Source organism: Balaenoptera musculus, chromosome 10 (assembly GCF_009873245.2).
Source record: "Balaenoptera musculus isolate JJ_BM4_2016_0621 chromosome 10, mBalMus1.pri.v3, whole genome shotgun sequence".
Taxonomy (NCBI): Eukaryota; Metazoa; Chordata; class Mammalia; order Artiodactyla; family Balaenopteridae; genus Balaenoptera; species Balaenoptera musculus.
The window spans coordinates 62,382,691-62,401,617 of NC_045794.1; the positions used below are offsets into that span (position 1 = coordinate 62,382,691).

At 34.7% G+C, this 18,927-nt stretch overlaps 1 protein-coding gene across 2 annotated transcripts in view; it reads left to right on the plus strand.

Annotated features, from left to right (window-relative positions):
- ZDHHC17 (zinc finger DHHC-type palmitoyltransferase 17) overlaps window positions 1-18,927 on the plus strand; it is a 97,460-nt gene that overhangs the window by 25,327 nt on the left and 53,206 nt on the right. For both annotated transcript variants that reach the window (XM_036866668.1, XM_036866669.1), the window contains exons 2-5: window positions 4,945-5,048; window positions 10,503-10,625; window positions 18,089-18,166; window positions 18,763-18,907. In XM_036866668.1, coding sequence (XP_036722563.1) covers window positions 4,945-5,048; window positions 10,503-10,625; window positions 18,089-18,166; window positions 18,763-18,907 — 450 coding nt within the window. The remainder of the gene's footprint in view (window positions 1-4,944; window positions 5,049-10,502; window positions 10,626-18,088; window positions 18,167-18,762; window positions 18,908-18,927) is intronic.

Consider the following 18,927-nt stretch of genomic DNA (forward strand, 5'->3'; position numbering starts at 1 on the left):
TTGACCTGACTGGAAGTTATCTAATATAAGGAGTGAGATGGGAATCTTATAGGAAGAGTCCTTGACTGAAGCCTGGTCCTGCCGGGTAGTCACTTCTCTAGGAAGCCTGGGAAATTGATCTGCACTTTAACTGGTCTTTCATTAAACATTCAGGAAAGTCCTAGAGCTGTTTTGAACAAGTTACTTAGACCTGGTGAGCACCAGACATATGGTCAGAGTCTCCAGAACAGTCAGGAGAGTCCAGAGTGGCACAAAGACTCCCCAGAACAGGAGGGTGCATGCTTCTCTCACCAGGAGAATGGTGTAGGCATCTACCTGTATGTTCTCATGGGATGTGTTGCTGACCTGGGAAGCTTCCACCTGGGAGCATGCTGCTCTGAATTCTGCTTTGTGTGGCCCTGCTTTTTCAGACAAGTTTCAGCATCATATGCCTTTAAAGAAACTATATCCTTGGCTGTATTTGTTAGCGTCTTTCTACCAAGCACATCACCCTTCTATGTTGGAGCCTGTTGAATTTTTTTTTTTTTAATCCCAAATGACTAGCCAGTTGTCCATTTATACCATTTACTGAATAATATGTCTTTCCCTCCTGATTCTAATTCTCATTCTTCAAGCTCTATTCCACTGCCCTATTTATCACTGCAGTACTCCTGTTTTTTCTTTAGTTTGCCGTTTAGTTTGCCGTCTGATGTATTGTAATTAATGGCAGGGCAAGTCCCTGCCCTTACCCTTCTTTCGGAATATTCCTGAACTTACTCTTGCATGTTTGTTCTTTCAGATATACTCTACCATAGAACCGATTCTTGGAGCACCTTTTCTTATAGAGCACTTATTAAACATCTGTATTTGGTTGGTAATAAAGTACTGTGCCATAGAGCAGGGGTCCCCAACCTTTTTGGCACCGGGGACCGGTTTCGTGGAAGACAGTTTTTCCATGGCCTGGGGTGGGGTGGGATGATTCAGGCGGTAATGCGAGTGATGGGGGCGGCAGATGAAGCTTCGCTCCCTCGCCCACCGCTCACCACCTCCTGTGTGGCCCGGTTCTGTAGCAGTCCGCAGCCTGGGGCTTGGGGACCCCTGCTGTAGAGGATTCTTTTATCAGTGCTGCCTCCCTCTTTGTTTTAAATGAATGTAAACTAAAGATTAATAGGTCTAGTATTTTTTAAAAGTTAACTAGATAGCACACAGACACTTGCTAACTAGTTTATTGGTTATATAATTCCCTCCAGGCATGTGAATAAACACGTCTTATGGAGTCTATCATCTTGATATGCCATCCAGAGTTTGCCTGTATCTGCTGTATAAGTTTGAGTTTTATCGTATTGATTTCTCTTAGCAGCAGTGTATGGCAGCTGAGCTTGTCCCAGCTCTTCTCGTTCCTGTCTGCTACTTGAGCAGCAGGTTTTGGAGATGCTTTCTCTCCTTCTAGTTCTCTTCAGCAACTCCTAGGGCTTTGGCTGTCAATTTAGGTACCTTAAGGATCTTTCTAGTGGCTGTAATTTCTTTATTCCAATATATAAAATCATTGTATGGTAGCCTTAGAAGGGATCTTGGAGGACTTCTAATCTAGTGGTTTTTAAACTTTTAAAAAGGAGCTGAATCTTTTTTTTTTTTATTAAAGAAATATTATGTAAAGCCCCAGTATCAAAAAACAGGCTAAATAACAAAGTGCTTTGTTTAAGAAGAGAGTGGATTGAGTGGAGCTGAAACCATCAAGCTCTTTGATACCCTGATGTTGGTCCTTGAGGCACCTGGGTGGAACTCTAAGCTGATCTTATTCATCCTCCTCTTTTTTACAAATAAGGGACCTGAATCCTACCATAGTTAATTGCCTTGCTGGGTTGTAGCCTAGGTAAGAGAGTGGCAGACTTTCAATTCAGTAGCCTCTCAGTCAAGGACTTTTTCTGTTATACCATGCTGCTTCTAATGGAATTACTGCATTCTTAAAAGTTACAATGACCTACATATGTATTCTTTAATTAGTATTACTTTCCTTGGCAGAGATATCAATTAAATTGCATCTTGGTTACCATTAAAATCAAGGAAAAATTATAGAATTTTAGTGTCATTAAATATTTGTATGTTGAAAATTTATCTTATATATAATAGCAAATTTATAATTAAAAAATTAATATCATCTATACATTTATAGGATATATTTATTTACATTAACACAGTATTTTTTATTTTATGTTTTTAAAGTTTAAAAATCACAACTGTTACTCCCAGGCCTAGTGATAGTGGTGGTTATCTTGATAGAGAGTGTTGTCATTTGTCAGATTGGCAGGGTGCTAGTTCTAGAGGTGAATCAGTTTCCAATGTGATTAAAAGTGAGAAAAAGAATTTAAGTTCTGTGTTATTAATTTTTTAAAAAATAGTACAACAGGTTGGAGATTTGCTTAAACACCATTTCCTCTACCTTTTTAGTGGGAATAACTCTACCTCTTGAAAATTACTCTAGGGATATATGTAAAACCATCTTTTAAAAAAATCGTATTTCCTTTACTAAAAAGTAGACGTAAACAAATAAAAACCATATAATTGTGATAAAACAAATGCATTTAATTTTTAAATGTTACTGGAAAAATAGTCTGATTTCTAGTACATTGGAAGATCACATTTGGCACTGTCAGTGGGGCAAAATGGACGGTAGATAAACTGAGAATACAATTTAATCATTATATATAATAACAGGTCTCTGAGGATAAAAATGAAACTAAAATCACATGAAAGCATTACAGTAGTAAGCTTTAAAAAGAGATTTATTTTTTGTTTAATGAATGTTTGTTATTTGCCTGTAAAAGCAACCTATTTGTCCTTAGTAAAAAAGAATAGCAGTTTGCCCTAGCAGATTTTCATATTGAAATAGTTTTTAAAGTTATATTTTTACTTTTTGGCCCTTATGTTGTCTTTATTTAAGTTTTAACTTAGCTCTTGCTTCTAATCTTTGACTTATGTTTCTTATCTACTTTGTCCTTCCATTTTGGATTGTAATGGCCTTGAGGGCAAGAGACCATATTTGGTATTTGCATATTGGTTTGCAGTACTGCTTCAAGCCACAGTGGAGCCTGACACAAAAGGAAAAATGAGCAATACTGGTGCTGTCTATATTTAAAATGCTTATGTTTATGTTTTGTTTTGTTTTGATTTTTAAAAACTTGATTATGGAGTTTTTTGGCACTCTCTTAAACTTTGCACTAGCCTTACGCTGTCCTGGCTTGGGGTCCCAGTACATTGTAGAGGGCTTTGTTTATAGCAGACTTTCAATACATGTTCTGTTGGACATTTTACTCCATTCTGCTTGTAAACTATGGCCAGGTTTTTATTTTCCTTCAGGTGTCTTATGGTCCTATAGAAAAAGTCAGAATCGAAAGTTTAAAAGGTTATTTTCCTTATGGTAGGGGAGAATAATATCAGAAAAAATTTAGAAAAAAAGGAAGTGCTACTGATCTGAGACGTGTCTTTCTTTTATCTTGCTCCACTGAATAGAGAGCATAGAGAAGTTGAGAACTGGAATTCAGTGGAGAAATTAAATAGAAAAGTTTAAAAAAATTAAATTGGGTAAGTCTTATGTATTGGTTAGCTTCATCAATTATTCAGAGTGTTGCGTACACCCAAAATACTATACCTGCTTGTGTTCATATTTAACCAGTTCTATTTTAATGGAGTCCAAGAACAATCTCTCAAAAAAATCACTTAGTAAATTATATGCAGTACGTGTAATACGTTGTGAATCTCAGCTTAAGACTGATGTCTATTTTCTTTCTTTTGCAAATGTGGATTTATGATTATTACGGTGGTATTTTAATATTGGCGGTGGCATTTTCATAAGGAAAGGTTATATACTAAGCAGAATTTGCTTTTGTGAAACTTTTAAATTCCCTATTGTTGAAAATATTCAGCAATATTGTTGATAGTCTTCTAAATGTATGGTTCAAACAAATCAGTATTGGAATTTTCCACATAGATTAAATGGCTAGAGTGAGCTAAAGATAATAGACTTTTTTCTCCAATGAAATACCATAAATTTGTATTGTTAAATATCAGTGGCCAAGAGAGAATGAATTGTTCTAAGGATTTAATTCTCTCCAAATATCTTGTTACGCCTTATCCTTTCATTTATGTGTGTGTGCCTGTAAGAGAAAAATATCAGAATCATAGAAATTTGAATGGATTAGGTAGTAGAACCAAACATGCTCAATTTTTCTGTTTTCATATAAAAGAAGTAATTGTATCTTAGTGCCATATTGAGGAAGCTGACTATGCATAGCAAAGTTTGTATTTTAAATAGAACATTGCACATAAGCATATAAGTTTTAAATGGATGTAATATTCTGTAAAGCTGTTTGATTAAATTTTTATGTAAAAATTAGTTTCTTTAAGGGTGTTGACATTTTTAGAACTACTCAAGCAGATTTACATTTTATTAGAATGCCCTATTGTTCTTTATTCACCTAATAGTCGATGCCTTAACAAGCCCTCAGCATGAAGGAGTATAAGAAAAGGTGATATCTGAAAATAATAGAATAATATCCCTGGGTTCCTTTTTTAGGACTTTAGTTTTTATTTGGCATGTGATGAAAGTTTTGAAGTAGAGTGTTAGAGCTAGGGGGTTATGCTGGAATAGTAGAAAAATTGGTCTGAGAGAATGAGAGTTGATTTGATGAAGAAGTAGAGTTCTATGGAGCTAAAGATGAATTTCAGTTACTGATTTGTCACTGATTTACAGTTTTGCAGCTTTTCTGTTTTGAGAGTGTGTATAAGGGGTAGATCTGTTTGAACATGCTTTTTCTCCAAAGAGTACAGACTTCAGCATAAGGTTAAACTTAATCTTTTAAATAACAAACATTCTTCAAACAGCACAAAAGCAATAGTAAAATACTGAAATATTTTCATACTTCATTTCTCAATTCTTATCTCTGTGTAATTTTTTTTCTTCAACAGGAAATTAAACCTCAAAGCCATTATGGCCATGGATATGGTGAACCCCTCGGACGGAAAACTCATATTGATGATTACAGCACGTGGGACATAGTTAAGGCTACACAGTAAGTTTTTTGTTGCAATTGTTTTCTTCTTTGACATCTGTATTTTAAGTGAAATATGCATTTCTTTCTCTTTTGATATTCTCTATTTGATAATTCTGTACTTGGTGAGACATTGTTTTCATACTTTGCTTTAGTTCTTTGTACAGATTTAAATCAGATAGCTGATTTAAAGTCTTTGCCTAGTAAGTCCAATGTCTGGGATTCTTCAGGGACAGTTTCTATTAATTGCTCCCCCTGCTCCCTATGGGTTATACTTTTTTGCTCTTCTGCATGTCTTGTTGAAAACTGGACTGTTCAAATAATGTAACATGGCAGTTCTGGGTATCAGGTTCTCCAGCGTTTGTTGTTGTTTGTGACATTTCTGAACTAATACTATAAAGTCTGTATCTTTGTCATGTGTGGCCACTGAAGTCTCTACTTGGTTAGTTAGTGGTCAGAGACTTCTTAAATCCCTAGAACCAGTAAGTCTTGATCTTTGTCAAGGAACTCTTCGTGCAAGTGCAAGTTGGGGCACTCAGCACTCAGCCAGGCAGCTTACAGCTCTGCCTTAGCCTTCACTTTCTGCTTGCAAAGAACCTCAAGGTCAATCAGAAGTGAGACCTTAGGGCCTTCTCCAGTCTTTGTTGAACATGTGCATGGCCTTCTAGCTCCCCAAGAATATGTCTGAGCTTTTCAAGCCCCTGTGGATATCTCATTCCTCAGCTTTTGCTTAAGCTTTTTGATTTGTCTGTTGTTTGTCCCAACTGCTTTCCATCCTCTCAAACAACTGTTATGTTAAAACATTTGACAAACATCCCAGAAAGGAGGTTTTAATGAGTTTGGGTGAGGTCTAATAGATAAGCCTTTCAAGTAGACTCTTCCAGGGAACAACCATATAGGTGAAATAATGACTCCTCTTTGAGAATGAGGCTTTGAAGGAACTCCATTCCTACTCTGCTATCAGTACCAGGAATACAACTTATTTTTCAAGGCTGCTGGGGAGCAGAGGATGGGACTGTGGTATTTTAAAACACCACAAAGTCCTCTGTTCTTCCTGAAATACAGCTGTTTTTATTGACTAAAGATCCCTTGGATTGCTGAAAACCTTTTGTTAACTTTTCCAGAGTTCTGAAAAAGTTGATACTGCCAGTTTTTTCATTACTTTTGTGGAGAGGCAAATTTTTGGAAGTCCTTAGTCCACTGTCACCTTACTTTCCCGAATGTTATATGTAGTCAAAAATCAAAGCACGTTGTACCAGCTGTATTTAGCAAACAAATTATACTGCTCTACATTCATTTTTCCTTTTGAGAGTTTGCTCCTATTACTATATTCTTCCTCTCCTTTGTCATTAATCTGTCTCACCCTAATGCATGATTTCCATCAGCAAATACACTGCAGCATCTTTCATGTTAAGAAAAAAAAACAACCACCTTTCTTTATTCCTCAAATACCCTTCTAACTACGCTTTTTCTTGAAAAGTATCTATGTGTGCTGTCTATAATTTCTACCTTTTAAAACATTTATTTAAATTTTAAAACATTTCAATCCTACAGATAAGTATAGAGAAGAATATAACTGTCAGATTAAGCGGATGCTAACATTTTGCTGTGATTGCTGCAGGTTGCTCAGTATGCTCTTTTCCTAGCTCCTCGAGGAAACCTCTCCTGAAATTGCTGTGAATCATTCTCATGAACATTCCTGTACATGTCTACAAACATCTGTAAACAAAATATGCTATTATAATGTATGCTTAAAATTGACATAAGTTGTATTCTACTCTGCATATCCTTTTGCAGTTTGCTTTTTAAAAACAAACAAAAACACGATATAGCTTTTGTGATTTATCAGTGTTGGTAAATAAGGACCTAATCTGTCCTGTTTAACTGCTTTGTAGTATTCTATCATTCCTTATCGAGGTATACTTTAAATTGTTTCTACTGTTTCATTATTTCAAAGCATCGCATCAGTGAATGTCTTACTACCTGTTCCCCTGCACATAAACAAAAGTCTTACTACCCTGTTACTACCCTGTTCCCCTGTCCTACCTGCACATAAACAAAAGTTCGTCTAGGGTAGACAACTCAAGTGGAACTTCTGGCTTGTTCAGTGTGTTCTTTTTCAGCTTTACCAGTTCTTGCCAAATGGTTTTCCAAAGTGGCTGTGCCAATTTATACCCCCATCTGCAGGAAATGAGTTCTTTTTCCACTGCATTTTTGCTCAGTTCTAGTTTTGTCACACTTACTAGTCATTGTCAGTTTGATAGCTGTGAAATGGTTTTTCTCTCTTTTGATTGGCCTTTCTCTGATTACGAATGATATTGAATATATTTTCTATGTTTATTGGCCATTTGGGTTTCTTCCTGTGTGAATTAACCATTTTAAATATACCTATTTTGAGTTCTTTTGTCTTTCTATAATTAGTTTGTAAAAGTTCTTTATGTATTTTGATGGTGTCTGCAGAAAAGTTAGTGAGATCTGTGTCCCTTTAATGTCCTCCAAGAGTCCCATCTGCCACTCTTCCAGCCCCTTCCCACCCCTAGTCATGCAGCTCATGATTCAGTACTCCTCTTCAGTGTATCCAAACTCATATTTTTTTCCTGTAACAACGTGCTGAACTTCTCTGGAAACCTGCACTTCCACAAAGGCTCTGTCATCTGTGGTGACTGTGAAAGACAGTGTTGACTGGGGCTCCCAGATGGTGGCTGAGAGGGGCTGGAGCCAGTTCGTGGGCGCTGCAGGGTCCACAGCTAGGAATAGGTCTGTATGCCTGGTACCCAATGCATGGGTGGGTGAGACTTTCCCAGCTCTCTTGGCCGATGGTGCTGGATCCCATAGTGCCCACAGAGGTCCGTGGATAGAGGCTGAATTATTATTGTTGGAGGGGGGACAAAACGATGAATGTCTTCTTCCACCGTGATGCTGATGTCACTCTGTGGTCCATTTCTAAATACTTTTTTTTTCTTCCATTTGTTTAATCTTGTATAGTACCACATTGTTTTAATTATTTCTTAGTCTTCAAAATTGTCTCAGCTATTCTTGGTCCTTTACTCTCACAAATGAATTTTAGGGTTCTACTTGGGAAATTCATGAGGTATTCATTTGGGATTTTAATTAGAATTTCATTAAATTTGCAGATCATTTTGGGGGAAATTGGGGTATATATTTCTTTAGGTCTTACTTTAACGTCTTTCATTAATTAACCTTATTTACAGTGACAGTAGTATAATTAAATATGCTTCCTCATTATTATTTTAGATAGTTTAATATTTTATGTTACAGTGATATGGAAATCTGATCCTAAATTTATTTTATTTAGATACTTTGTTTTCATGATTTTTTGGCTGAAAAAAAGATAAATCTTACAAAGATACATGATTCCCTAATGGAAGAATTACAACATATGCTGCATTTATTAAGTTACAGCAATTACTTTTCAGTACTATTCACTAAGTAAAGATTTTACTAAACTTTACCTTGTAAATGTACATTTTCTGATGATGGTTCTTGCAAACTAATCAGGTTTTGACATTTTTGTAGTTACAGCAAATGGGTTCACACATGTTAGAAAATTGTTTCAAAATTTTTTAGTGTGCTCACATAAGAAAGTTTTTACAGTTGTTGTATAAGACCTTTCAGAAACTGTATTATATAATGATAGAAACATTTCCAAACATACAATTTTTAAAAAATATTCTCTTTATAGTAGGTGTTTTTCTGAAATGAAAGTAGTTAAGTTTCTCACTGTGTCTGAAATATCCTCTTTGCCTTGAAGGGGAACAGACTCACTATCTTTACCTTTCTTAAGAATACAGTGGACCACTGAACAACACAAGTTTGAACAGCTTGGATACACTTAAATGCGAATTTTTTTCAACAAATACATACTACAGTATTAAACAGTCTGCAGTTGGTCTAATCCACAGATGCGGAACTGCAGATATGGAGGGCCAGCCGTAAAGTTATATGTGGATTTTTGACTGCGGGAGGGTTGGCGCCCGTAACCCCCATGTTGTCCAAGGGTCAACTGTATATGGTTGATAGCATACCAGTCACAGTTCTTTGCCAACGCTGCCTGTGCCCCGCTCCCCAAAAAAGCCAACAGATTTGAAACACTTGTCTTTTTTGTTAAAAGGAAAATGCATACTCACTTTTAAATGTTAGAAAAGTAACCAGCGATTCTCAGTATAGTTAAAAAGATTTTTATCATCACTTGTCTCATTCAAAGTGTGAGGTAGATTCTGCCCTTTAAGGTAATACGCCTAGTTCCCTTAACTGGGCCCATGTAAACAATTTTCTGAAAAAGAACAAAGAACTGAAGGAACTTCTGTCATCTGTGAATTGTGGAACTCTTGCTCTTCCCTTAGATTGATTTACCTTGTGTGTGTGTGTGTGTGTGTGTGTGTGTGTGTGTAGGTGTACACATGTAGTACAGAGCCATTGTAGGGCAGCATTGAAGCAGTGAAGGCTGTATTAAATATTAATGCAGCTTAATTTCTTTCTCTATTAGCTAAGACACGAATACAGTTTTAATATTTGCTTCTAATGTTCCTTTATTATGCCACCTTTCCCCCAACCTCACCCTGTGGTATACCTCCCCATTTTGGAGACCACTTTGATTAAGAAATTACAAATATAGTCAAAGCTCATTTAATTTGTTTTTGTGTCTCATATTTCCAAGGATCCAGTATTTTGTTTAGGATAAAGTTGATGGTTTTTGAGGCTCCATGATGGATTCTTGGTGGTTTGTTGTACTGTTCTTTTTATTTTTGCTTATGCTTGAAAATTTCCATAATACAAAGTTTTAAAAAATATATATGCTGCCACAGAATGACCAAAAACAGAAAGGGAGGAAAAGGTCAAGCTTTCTGCGTGCACCTTTCTTCTTTATTAAACGTGAATGTCTTTCCTCGAATTCTCCCAGTAGACTTTCTCTTATTCTCGTTGGCTGGAACGCACAGGACTCCTCCTGCACCTGCCCTGCTCCCACCCCCACACTTCCTTTTCTATTTGCCTTAGGAATTTTGAGGCTAAATTTGTAAATAAAGAATCCTGAGGTTGTAAGACATCCTTTTTTCTCGATGCTGTTCTAAATCATTGATAAACTCTTTGTTACTGCTTCTTTATGATTTAATATTTTTTAACATAGCTGTTTGTATTTTTATAAGCTGCCTTAAGTGTTTTGTAGAATAAGTGGTGATATTAAGAAGAATAACTGATAGACATTTTATTTATGTTATCCTTTTCTCTTCCACTTTGAGTTATTGCATACTTATAGATGAAAAATTTTTAATTATAAAATGGATTAGTAAAAGCTGTTGGAATATTGATATTTTTAAAGTAACATTTTATATTGAGAAAGCCATTTTAATTTCCATGTTTCAAAATGGAGCATTAGTTTCTTCTGGAAATGCTATTTTCAGCTTTAAATTTCTTGTCAAATAGTGGTAACAATTGCACGTTTTCTTTCTTTTCAAGATATGGAATATATGAACGCTGCCGAGAATTGGTGGAAGCAGGTTATGATGTACGGCAACCAGACAAAGAAAATGTTACACTCCTGCATTGGGCTGCCATCAATAACAGAATAGATTTAGTCAAGTAAGCATTTCTGTATTTTTAAGTAATTAGTTATTACTATACAATTATTAGAAATAATTATAAAATATATAATTTCTAAAATTCATAGCTTTTAAAATGTAGATTCTGTGTACTTCTTTCCTGAAAAAAATTGTTTTTAACATATATCGAATGCTTATTATGTGACAGATACTATGCTGAGTGCTTTTCCATTTATATTTCCTTAAATCTTAATTCTTGAAGTAACCCTGTGTGAAAAATAACAATTTTTACTGCTGTCCTAATGATGTGGAAACAGAAGCATAAAGAGGTTAAATATGCTACCATTGACATACAACTGATAAAGGTTGGAGTCTGGACTTTAACTCAGGCAGTCTAACTTGTAGCTTACATTCTAAATGTGAATTCTATGGGTAAAAGCTACAAAAGGAAAGAGAGGAGTTAATAACAGCAGGTAATAATAAACTAACTTCACACCAGCATAAATGAAGAATACTTTATATACTCAGTATAGATTATTTTTATTACTTACTGTTCATCTGCTTGTTCAGTAATAATAAGAGGTGGTTAGATAAGCAGGAGTCAGGATGGTAAGGAAGTCTTAGGAAATCTGGCTAAAATAGTCTCTGGCAATTTGGATATAAGATTTTTAGATAGAGACATGAATCTGAAATGAACTGCTTGCAGGTGTGCCTTTTAAGTACAGCATACAGAGTCTAGAGACAAATAGGATGTTAATATCAGGTAAAAGAATTTGCCCTTAGAGTACTAAAGAAAGATTAAGCAAGTAATAACTAAAGCATTGAACTCCATGAATCACTTTCTTCCGGAGAGCATATTTCCATTTTATTTGCTCCATTTTTCCCTTCTTGTATTTCTAACCTTTCCTCTGCCTGCAGTATGGGTCTCTTGATGTCTAAATTCTGTTTCTGTTTGTCAGAAAATGTTTTTATTTCATCATCATTTGTGAAGGAAATTTTCACATGGTATAGAAATGTAGGTTGGCCACTCTTTTAATTTTATTTTTGTTTTTTACCCATTGAGAATATCATCCCACTGTTTTCTGGCTTCTGTTACTGTTGAGAAGTCAGTCTAAGTATTACACTTAAGGCTTTTTTTTCTTTCTTTCTTTTTTCTGGCTGCTTTTAAGATTTTTTTTCTTTGTTTCTAGTTTTCTGCAGTTTCATGATGATGTTTCTAGGTGTGGATTTCTTTTATTTACCCTGAATAAGATTGCAAGAAATTCTTGATTCTGTGGATTAATGTTTTCATCAGTTCTGGAAAATCTCAGCCATTATTTCTTCAAACATTGCTTCTGCCCCATTCTCTTTTTGCTCTCCTGGAACGCCAGTTAAATGTATGTTTGACCTTTTCATTGTATGCTGTGTCTCTTACCCTCTCTTCTGTGTGTACTGTCCTTTTTTTCTCTGCTTCATTCTGGAAACTTCTTCTGACTTATCTTCCAGTTCATTTATTCTCTATGTGTAATCTGCTGTTAAATCTATTCAATGAGTTCCAATTTTGTTTACTTTTTAGTTCTAGAATTTTAATTTTTTTTAAACTTGCATTATTTGATTCATTTGTTGCTGTACTTTTCCATCTTATATACTTGAAAATATAGTTATTATATAATCTGTGTCTGAGAAGATAGCATTGGGAGTCTGTGTGGGTCTGTATCTGTTATATTATTCCTTTGTGTGCCTGACTATCTTCTAATGTATAATAGACATTATGCTTGAAAACTTATTTGTTGAATAATTTGAGGCCTAAGATGAGAAGATACCATTTGTTTCTGCTAAGCCCAACTTTGATTTAAGGCTTTAGATTTTCTGGATCACTCAGGTGGCTGAAGACCATGCTAGAGCCAGGTTTACTTCTGGTTCTTAATTACTCCTACAGTGCAGCTTTTTGGGGTCCCAGCCCTTATTTTGCTTTTGTCCGCTTAGCTTGCCTCTTGGCCAACTCTTCTGTATCAGCAAATTGTCTCTAGGGTAGCTGGTGCCCAAGCAGTTTTCTAATTTCTCCCAGTTTTAATCTCCTGAATCTTAGCCAGGTAAATGCTCATAATCTTCTTAGGAAATACTTGCTTTTAGGAAATATTTCTTTATTTTGTTGAGCTTTTTTTTAGTTTTCTTTAATTGGAGGGTTGGTTCCAATTATCTAGCCTTCTGTAGTATCTGTATTTTTTTAAATTACTGTTACTTTAATCAAAATAGTACATAAACAATTTAAAAAATCAAATAGTACTTAAAGGCTTACAGTGGAAATAGCAGTAACCCCCCACCCCCTGGGTTCTGTACCTCAGAAGTAACTATCTTCAGTACTTTAGCTGTTTCTTTCAGTACTTACTCTTGTATATTATATTTTTATGTTGTTACTTGTATCTAGAAAGTTATTTTCTTTACACAAATGATAGCAAATGCTTTTCTGCTCTTTTCATTTAATTTATGTATCTTCAAAATTTTTCATATCAGTGCAACTAGAGCTACATCATTCTTTTTAAAAAGCTGTATAATGTTTAATTGTATGGACTTAGTTTATTTAATGGTTTACCTATTGGTGAACATTTAGATTGATTATAGTGTTTTTACTATTTTATACAGTGTTGTAAATAATATCTTGTTCACATACCATTTTGCTTTTGTTCTTATATATCTGTAGAATTCTTAGGAGAAGGAAAGTAAGGAGGATGAATTTTGAATTTTAATAAATCTTGCCAATTTTTGTGCTGTTTCTTGATTTATCAGTTATTATATTTTGACTTTCTGTTTTGGGATAACTAGATGTCCCAGAACACCTCACCACTAATACTTCTTCCTCTGTCCTCTATTATAGTTTTAGTTAAATTACTATGCAAAGTTTAAATCGTTGTGCGTATGTAAATTCTCACTGATAAGCCCAGAAGTGTTCTATGATATCTATTTTTTTCCTGTAGAATTTTTATTTTTGTCAGAAGTAATAGTTGCTTTCTTTTTTCATTTGTTTAACTTTATGTATATTGGAACTAATTGTTCCCATACTCATAGACAGAACTGTAAAAGCCATCTGTGTATGCAAACAGTATCAGATAATTTATTGGTTCCTTTTTTGGTGGAGTAGGGAGGATGCAATCATTCCTGAATTTCTCCATCTTTCTGTTCCAGCCCAGACTGTTTGCTCTTGAGAGCTACGCACAACAATTGTCTTGAGACTTACCTTTGCAATCATTCTGGGAAATCCTTTTGCTCCAGTGTTGGTTTCAGTTTCCTGGATCTCAGGTTTTTCTCTCTGTTGGTTTACTCTCTGGTTTTAGTAGAGCACGTTTTTTGATAACTTTCTGAGAGAGAGAGAGTGCTTGGGAGGTAAATCTTTTGAAGTTACTATCTCTTCTGCCCTCAAACCTTATTGGTTGTTTGGCTGAGCGTAGACTTCTAGATTAAGCTTAGTTTTCTCGGAATTTTAAAGCATTACTTTATTATTTTTTTGCTTCAAGTGTTATAGTTGAGATATATTTGATCTCATTCTGTTGGTCAAAAAATTCACATTTGTCTTGTGTTTAAAAATAAATAAGAAACTCTAAAATGAGAAATACAGACAAAAAGTCTTGATGTTGCCTGCCTTATGGATTGTTCCACCACTTATGGGCAAGTGAGGTTACAGAATAAAGTCACTAACTATAGAGTGGGTTAATAACAACAGTGTCTGTGTATATTATGTCTTCAGAAGGGTAAACTTAATTTCTTTCTTTTTTTTAATTGGGGCATAGTTGCTTTACAACGTTGTGTTAGTTTCTGCAGTACAGCAAAGTGAATCAGCCTTATTTATACATATATCCCCTCTTTTTTGGATTTCCTTCCCATTTAGGTCACCACAGAGGATTGAGTAGAGTTCCCTGTGCTATACAGCCTGTTCTCATTAGTTATCTATTTTGTACATAGTAGTGTATATATGTCAATCACAATCTCCCAATCAGGGGGGTAAACTTAATTTCTTACAATTCATAGTTTAGCAAGTTACTTTCCTAAAGCAAACATAATGGTGAGTAAATGCAGTTTTCTATAGTAACTGGTATTTATAGCCTCAAGATTAATTTTTTACTTTTCAGTCTAGAATTACACCCTTCTTAGAAGCTACAGCATATTACTATTTCATGGATGCTGGCAGAAGATACATGACTCAGGTAGAGACCAAGGACTTTATTATTCATAGCACAGCAAATAGCATGAACATCATATTTGCATAGCTCCCTAGGTCCTATGGGAGTGGCTTGATATGGTCCAGATGGATGCAGCACACACAGTGGATATTCATTGCTTTTATAGTACATGGGAAGCAAGGTCGCTCTTTGTCCCAGAGGGAGACATTACCTCATCTCTCAAGGTTGCTTGATGCAAACAGAACTCTGAGAAATGGCCTGTGTAAAGAGTGGTCAGGACCTCGCAGTCTTCTCATATACTCAGCAAGACATATGGGAGCCACCAGAGACCCATGGAGAAGTGTCTCTTCTAACAGTTTTGTTCCATCAGGATGTATTATAGGAGCTTGCTTCAAGCAAAGTTAGTTGGGTCACTTTCATGCTGGTAAGATAGTAAAGTAAGTATAATTTGGAAAGGAGGAGACCTTCACCTGGCCTGGATTTCTTACATTCCTAGTGTTTTCAAGTGGAAGTCTTTTAACTATTTCTTAGATTTTACCCTGATATAATGAAATAAAAAGGATTAGTGCAGGCTTTGGTCTTCAGCAGTCTCCTGTTACTTCAAGATTCTTTGTTAACAACAGCTAATAATGCTTGTAGTCTCTGATTTCAGTTTGATTTCAAGTCAAGGTGTTGTTAACGAATATGGAGCTTTGTTAAAAAATATGTAGCTTATAATTTCTGAGAGCACAGTGTGTGTGTGGCTTATTCTTCTTCCCTGGCGACATATAAGTTTTTATTCTTTATTCCCCACTTTGTGAAAGTTTACATTATTGTGCATTGATATGGTCCTTTTATAGCTGTTGTACTTTAGGGAGATGTTCTTAATTTATCTTCTAATCCTTCTTTTGAATTTCTAATTTTATCTATGGCATTTTCAATTTGAAGCATTCTCTCTTGATCTCTACCCCCCACCCCACTTAAAAACAATGTTTTGTTCTTATGTCATGAGTATATTATCTTCTCTTATTTTTTGGAGGATATTTATTATAACTTTAGTTTTTTAAGTTCTTCTCTATATATTGTCTATTTGGGGCTTCTTCTGTTTATTTTGGTCTCCTTCCATGTTTGAAGCTTTCCTCAACTATCTGGTCATGTTTGACCATTCATATTTAGGAGAGACATAACAAAGCTGATTGGAAGTTGTGGGACTTAGGAACCTCCCAAATGTCCCTTTAGCATGTAAACTTACATTGCTACGTTTTCAGTGTCCCATATGTTTCTGTGATGTAATTCCTTGAGTCTTAAATTTCTCTGGAAAGATGCACTGAATACACCTTTTGGCAAATACTGAATGGTTGAATGTTAAAAATCAACGGGAGCATGAGAAGTTTAGAGACACTAGAATGAATCTGAACTTTAATAGAAGAGTTTGAATGATCACTATAATAATATTAAAAGTTGGAGTAGTCACATTTTAAGATTACAGTGCACAAAGAAAACTAGTCTAGCTTTGTCAGCTGCTTGATTGCTTGCGTGTCACTAAAATGCCTATTGTGATGCTAAATAAACACTCACTTTCAGTGAGAATATAAGTTAGAAAACGACAGTTTTTCAGCAGCTTATATTGACTTTGAACCAGTGTTTCTGTTTACAGTCCAGCTTCTTATTACTTTCTTTTGAGGTGACTATTGCCTTTAATCCCTTAGCCTTTCTAGGGTTTTATAACATATTCTGGTTTGCTTCTCATTGGTGTTCTCCTCTGGAGACATTTGGGTTTTAGCTCTTTGCTTTTCATCTTTCAAGTATTTGTTGCTATCACTTGTTCATTGATATTCTCTTCTCAAAACCTAGGGATCATTAGTACCCGCAAGTACATTTCTTGATAATAACCATCTTGTAGTATTGCAAGGAGGCTTGAGTTTAAAAATAAGAATTATACAATCTTCTCAGAATTTTGTAGTTTGAACTAGGGTCTTAAAGCTACAAAAAATAACATGTTATAAAAATATAGTAATTTTCTTCCAGAGGTTTACAATGAAAAGGTGATAGAAGTTACTCTTCTTTATCATGCAGAAAAAAAAGTTCCCCTATCCTTGTTAAAAAAAAGTTGTACTTTAGAACTAGTTTGGAAATCACTCATTGCCATAGTCCTAGCAAGGATTTGAAATGTGAGTAAAAATACGTCTCAGGAACACAGATATATTAACTATAGAGAAGGTAATAAAATTGCTTAAAAAAACTTTCTAGTTGGAATTTTAAAGAAAATATTTCCTACCAAAGCTGTTCTTTGGCTGTGCTATACTTCTCTTTGGGCTCAAAAAATCATTTTCAATTATTGCATTAATGTCTACTGGGTACCTTAAGAAACAGTTTAGGAGCATTTGAATGTTTGTGTTCAGACTGTCTGATATTTTGGACTGGAAATATTTTAGTCTAGAAATATTTTAAGTTACTTCAAGCTGTATGATAGAGTGGAATTGGGCCCTTCATTGCATAATGCTTTAAAAGTACCAACTTAAATATATAAAGCAGAAAGTATCTGAATCAAGCTTGTAAGTATTGAATATATTAAATGTTTGGAACTCTGAGCATTAAGAGTGAATGCATTAGTGATCTAAAGCAGTAATCACTTAGAACAGTTTAAGAACCTCAGTACACACATATATCAAACATTTGCCATCAAATGCCTTGAAATCATTTGTATTCAAGATTCATTGCATTGATCAGTTCCAAAACAAGCATTATATAAGCAGCTAGGTCCTATTCATTTCAGAGAATATCAAGATGTTATGACATGAATATAGTAAGAAATGAGGTTGCTCTTTCTTTTTAAAGCAACACAGCTTTAAAAGCATAACAAATAAGGCATCATAACAAATAAGGTATTATGTTATACTTTACAATGTATAAAACTCTTTCACATATGTTGTTTGATTTAATCTATAGTAATCTTGTGAGGAAAGTCAAGCTGAGCTTAAAAAGCCGAGCTTCTACCCATGGTAGGCTATGTGTCTGGCCTGCTCTACAGCTGTTGTAATTCCAAAATTCTACCTGATGCTGCTGTGGGATCCAAATCTTTGTGGTTCTCTGACTGCCTTCTTTTTTATGTGATTGTTATTTGGCTTTGCTATTCTTTATTGTAATTTTAAAAAATTACTTTTCTTTTACTTCTGGAACAAAAGAGAGTGATAGGTTTGATGTAAAATTCTCCTAATATATTTTAAAAACTCACAAAAGATTGTTTATTGTCAAAGGCATAAACTAGCATGAGATCTAAAATGAAAAACATTTATTTCTTTATTTTTTGTACGGTTTCTTAAAATTGAAAATGAAAGTTGTCTTAATTATTTAAAATTTTGTCTTATAGATACTATATTTCGAAAGGTGCTATTGTGGATCAACTTGGAGGAGACCTAAATTCAACTCCATTGCACTGGGCCACAAGGTTTAAATTTACTTCTGGATTTTTTTTTTTTTCCCTTTGGTTCCTTTAGCACTCTATAACTAAGTAACTTAAAAAAAAATATGCGGAAATGAATGGGAGAACTTGTTATGCCAGTAATTAATATCAATAATGTGCTAACGTATTGCTGTCCAGTGTTACCTGCATTGGAAGCAAAGTTTATTGTCCAAAGTCTCCTTAAGGAATTAACCATGCTGATATTAATCCAGTTAATTATAAGATGGAGTTAAACTTTGGAATACTTTTGCAGCCTACATATGTTTACAATGAAAGAAGTATCTAGTTCATGGGACAATTAAGGACATATTGGAATAGGATTAATAGAATATAGTAACTAATTATTACATATTTAAAGAAGTTATGAGTATCTATAAATTTTCAAAGACCATTTATACCAGTTAAGACTTAAGAACATAAAATCCTAAATGTGTCTTGACATAGACCTAGTTTAAAATAACGTAAAATCAGATTTGTGTAATCTTTTCCACCATTACCCTATTTTTTAAAAAAAGATCTTTCCAGAGTTTCTTGTTTGAAATAACTTTATATATTTAGGTGTTTATTCTTTTACGTTTTAGACAAGGCCATCTATCTATGGTCGTGCAACTAATGAAATATGGTGCAGATCCTTCGTTAATTGACGGAGAAGGATGTAGCTGTATTCATTTGGCTGCCCAGTTTGGACATACCTCAATTGTTGCTTATCTCATAGCAAAAGGACAGGTAAAAAAAAAAAGTCACAA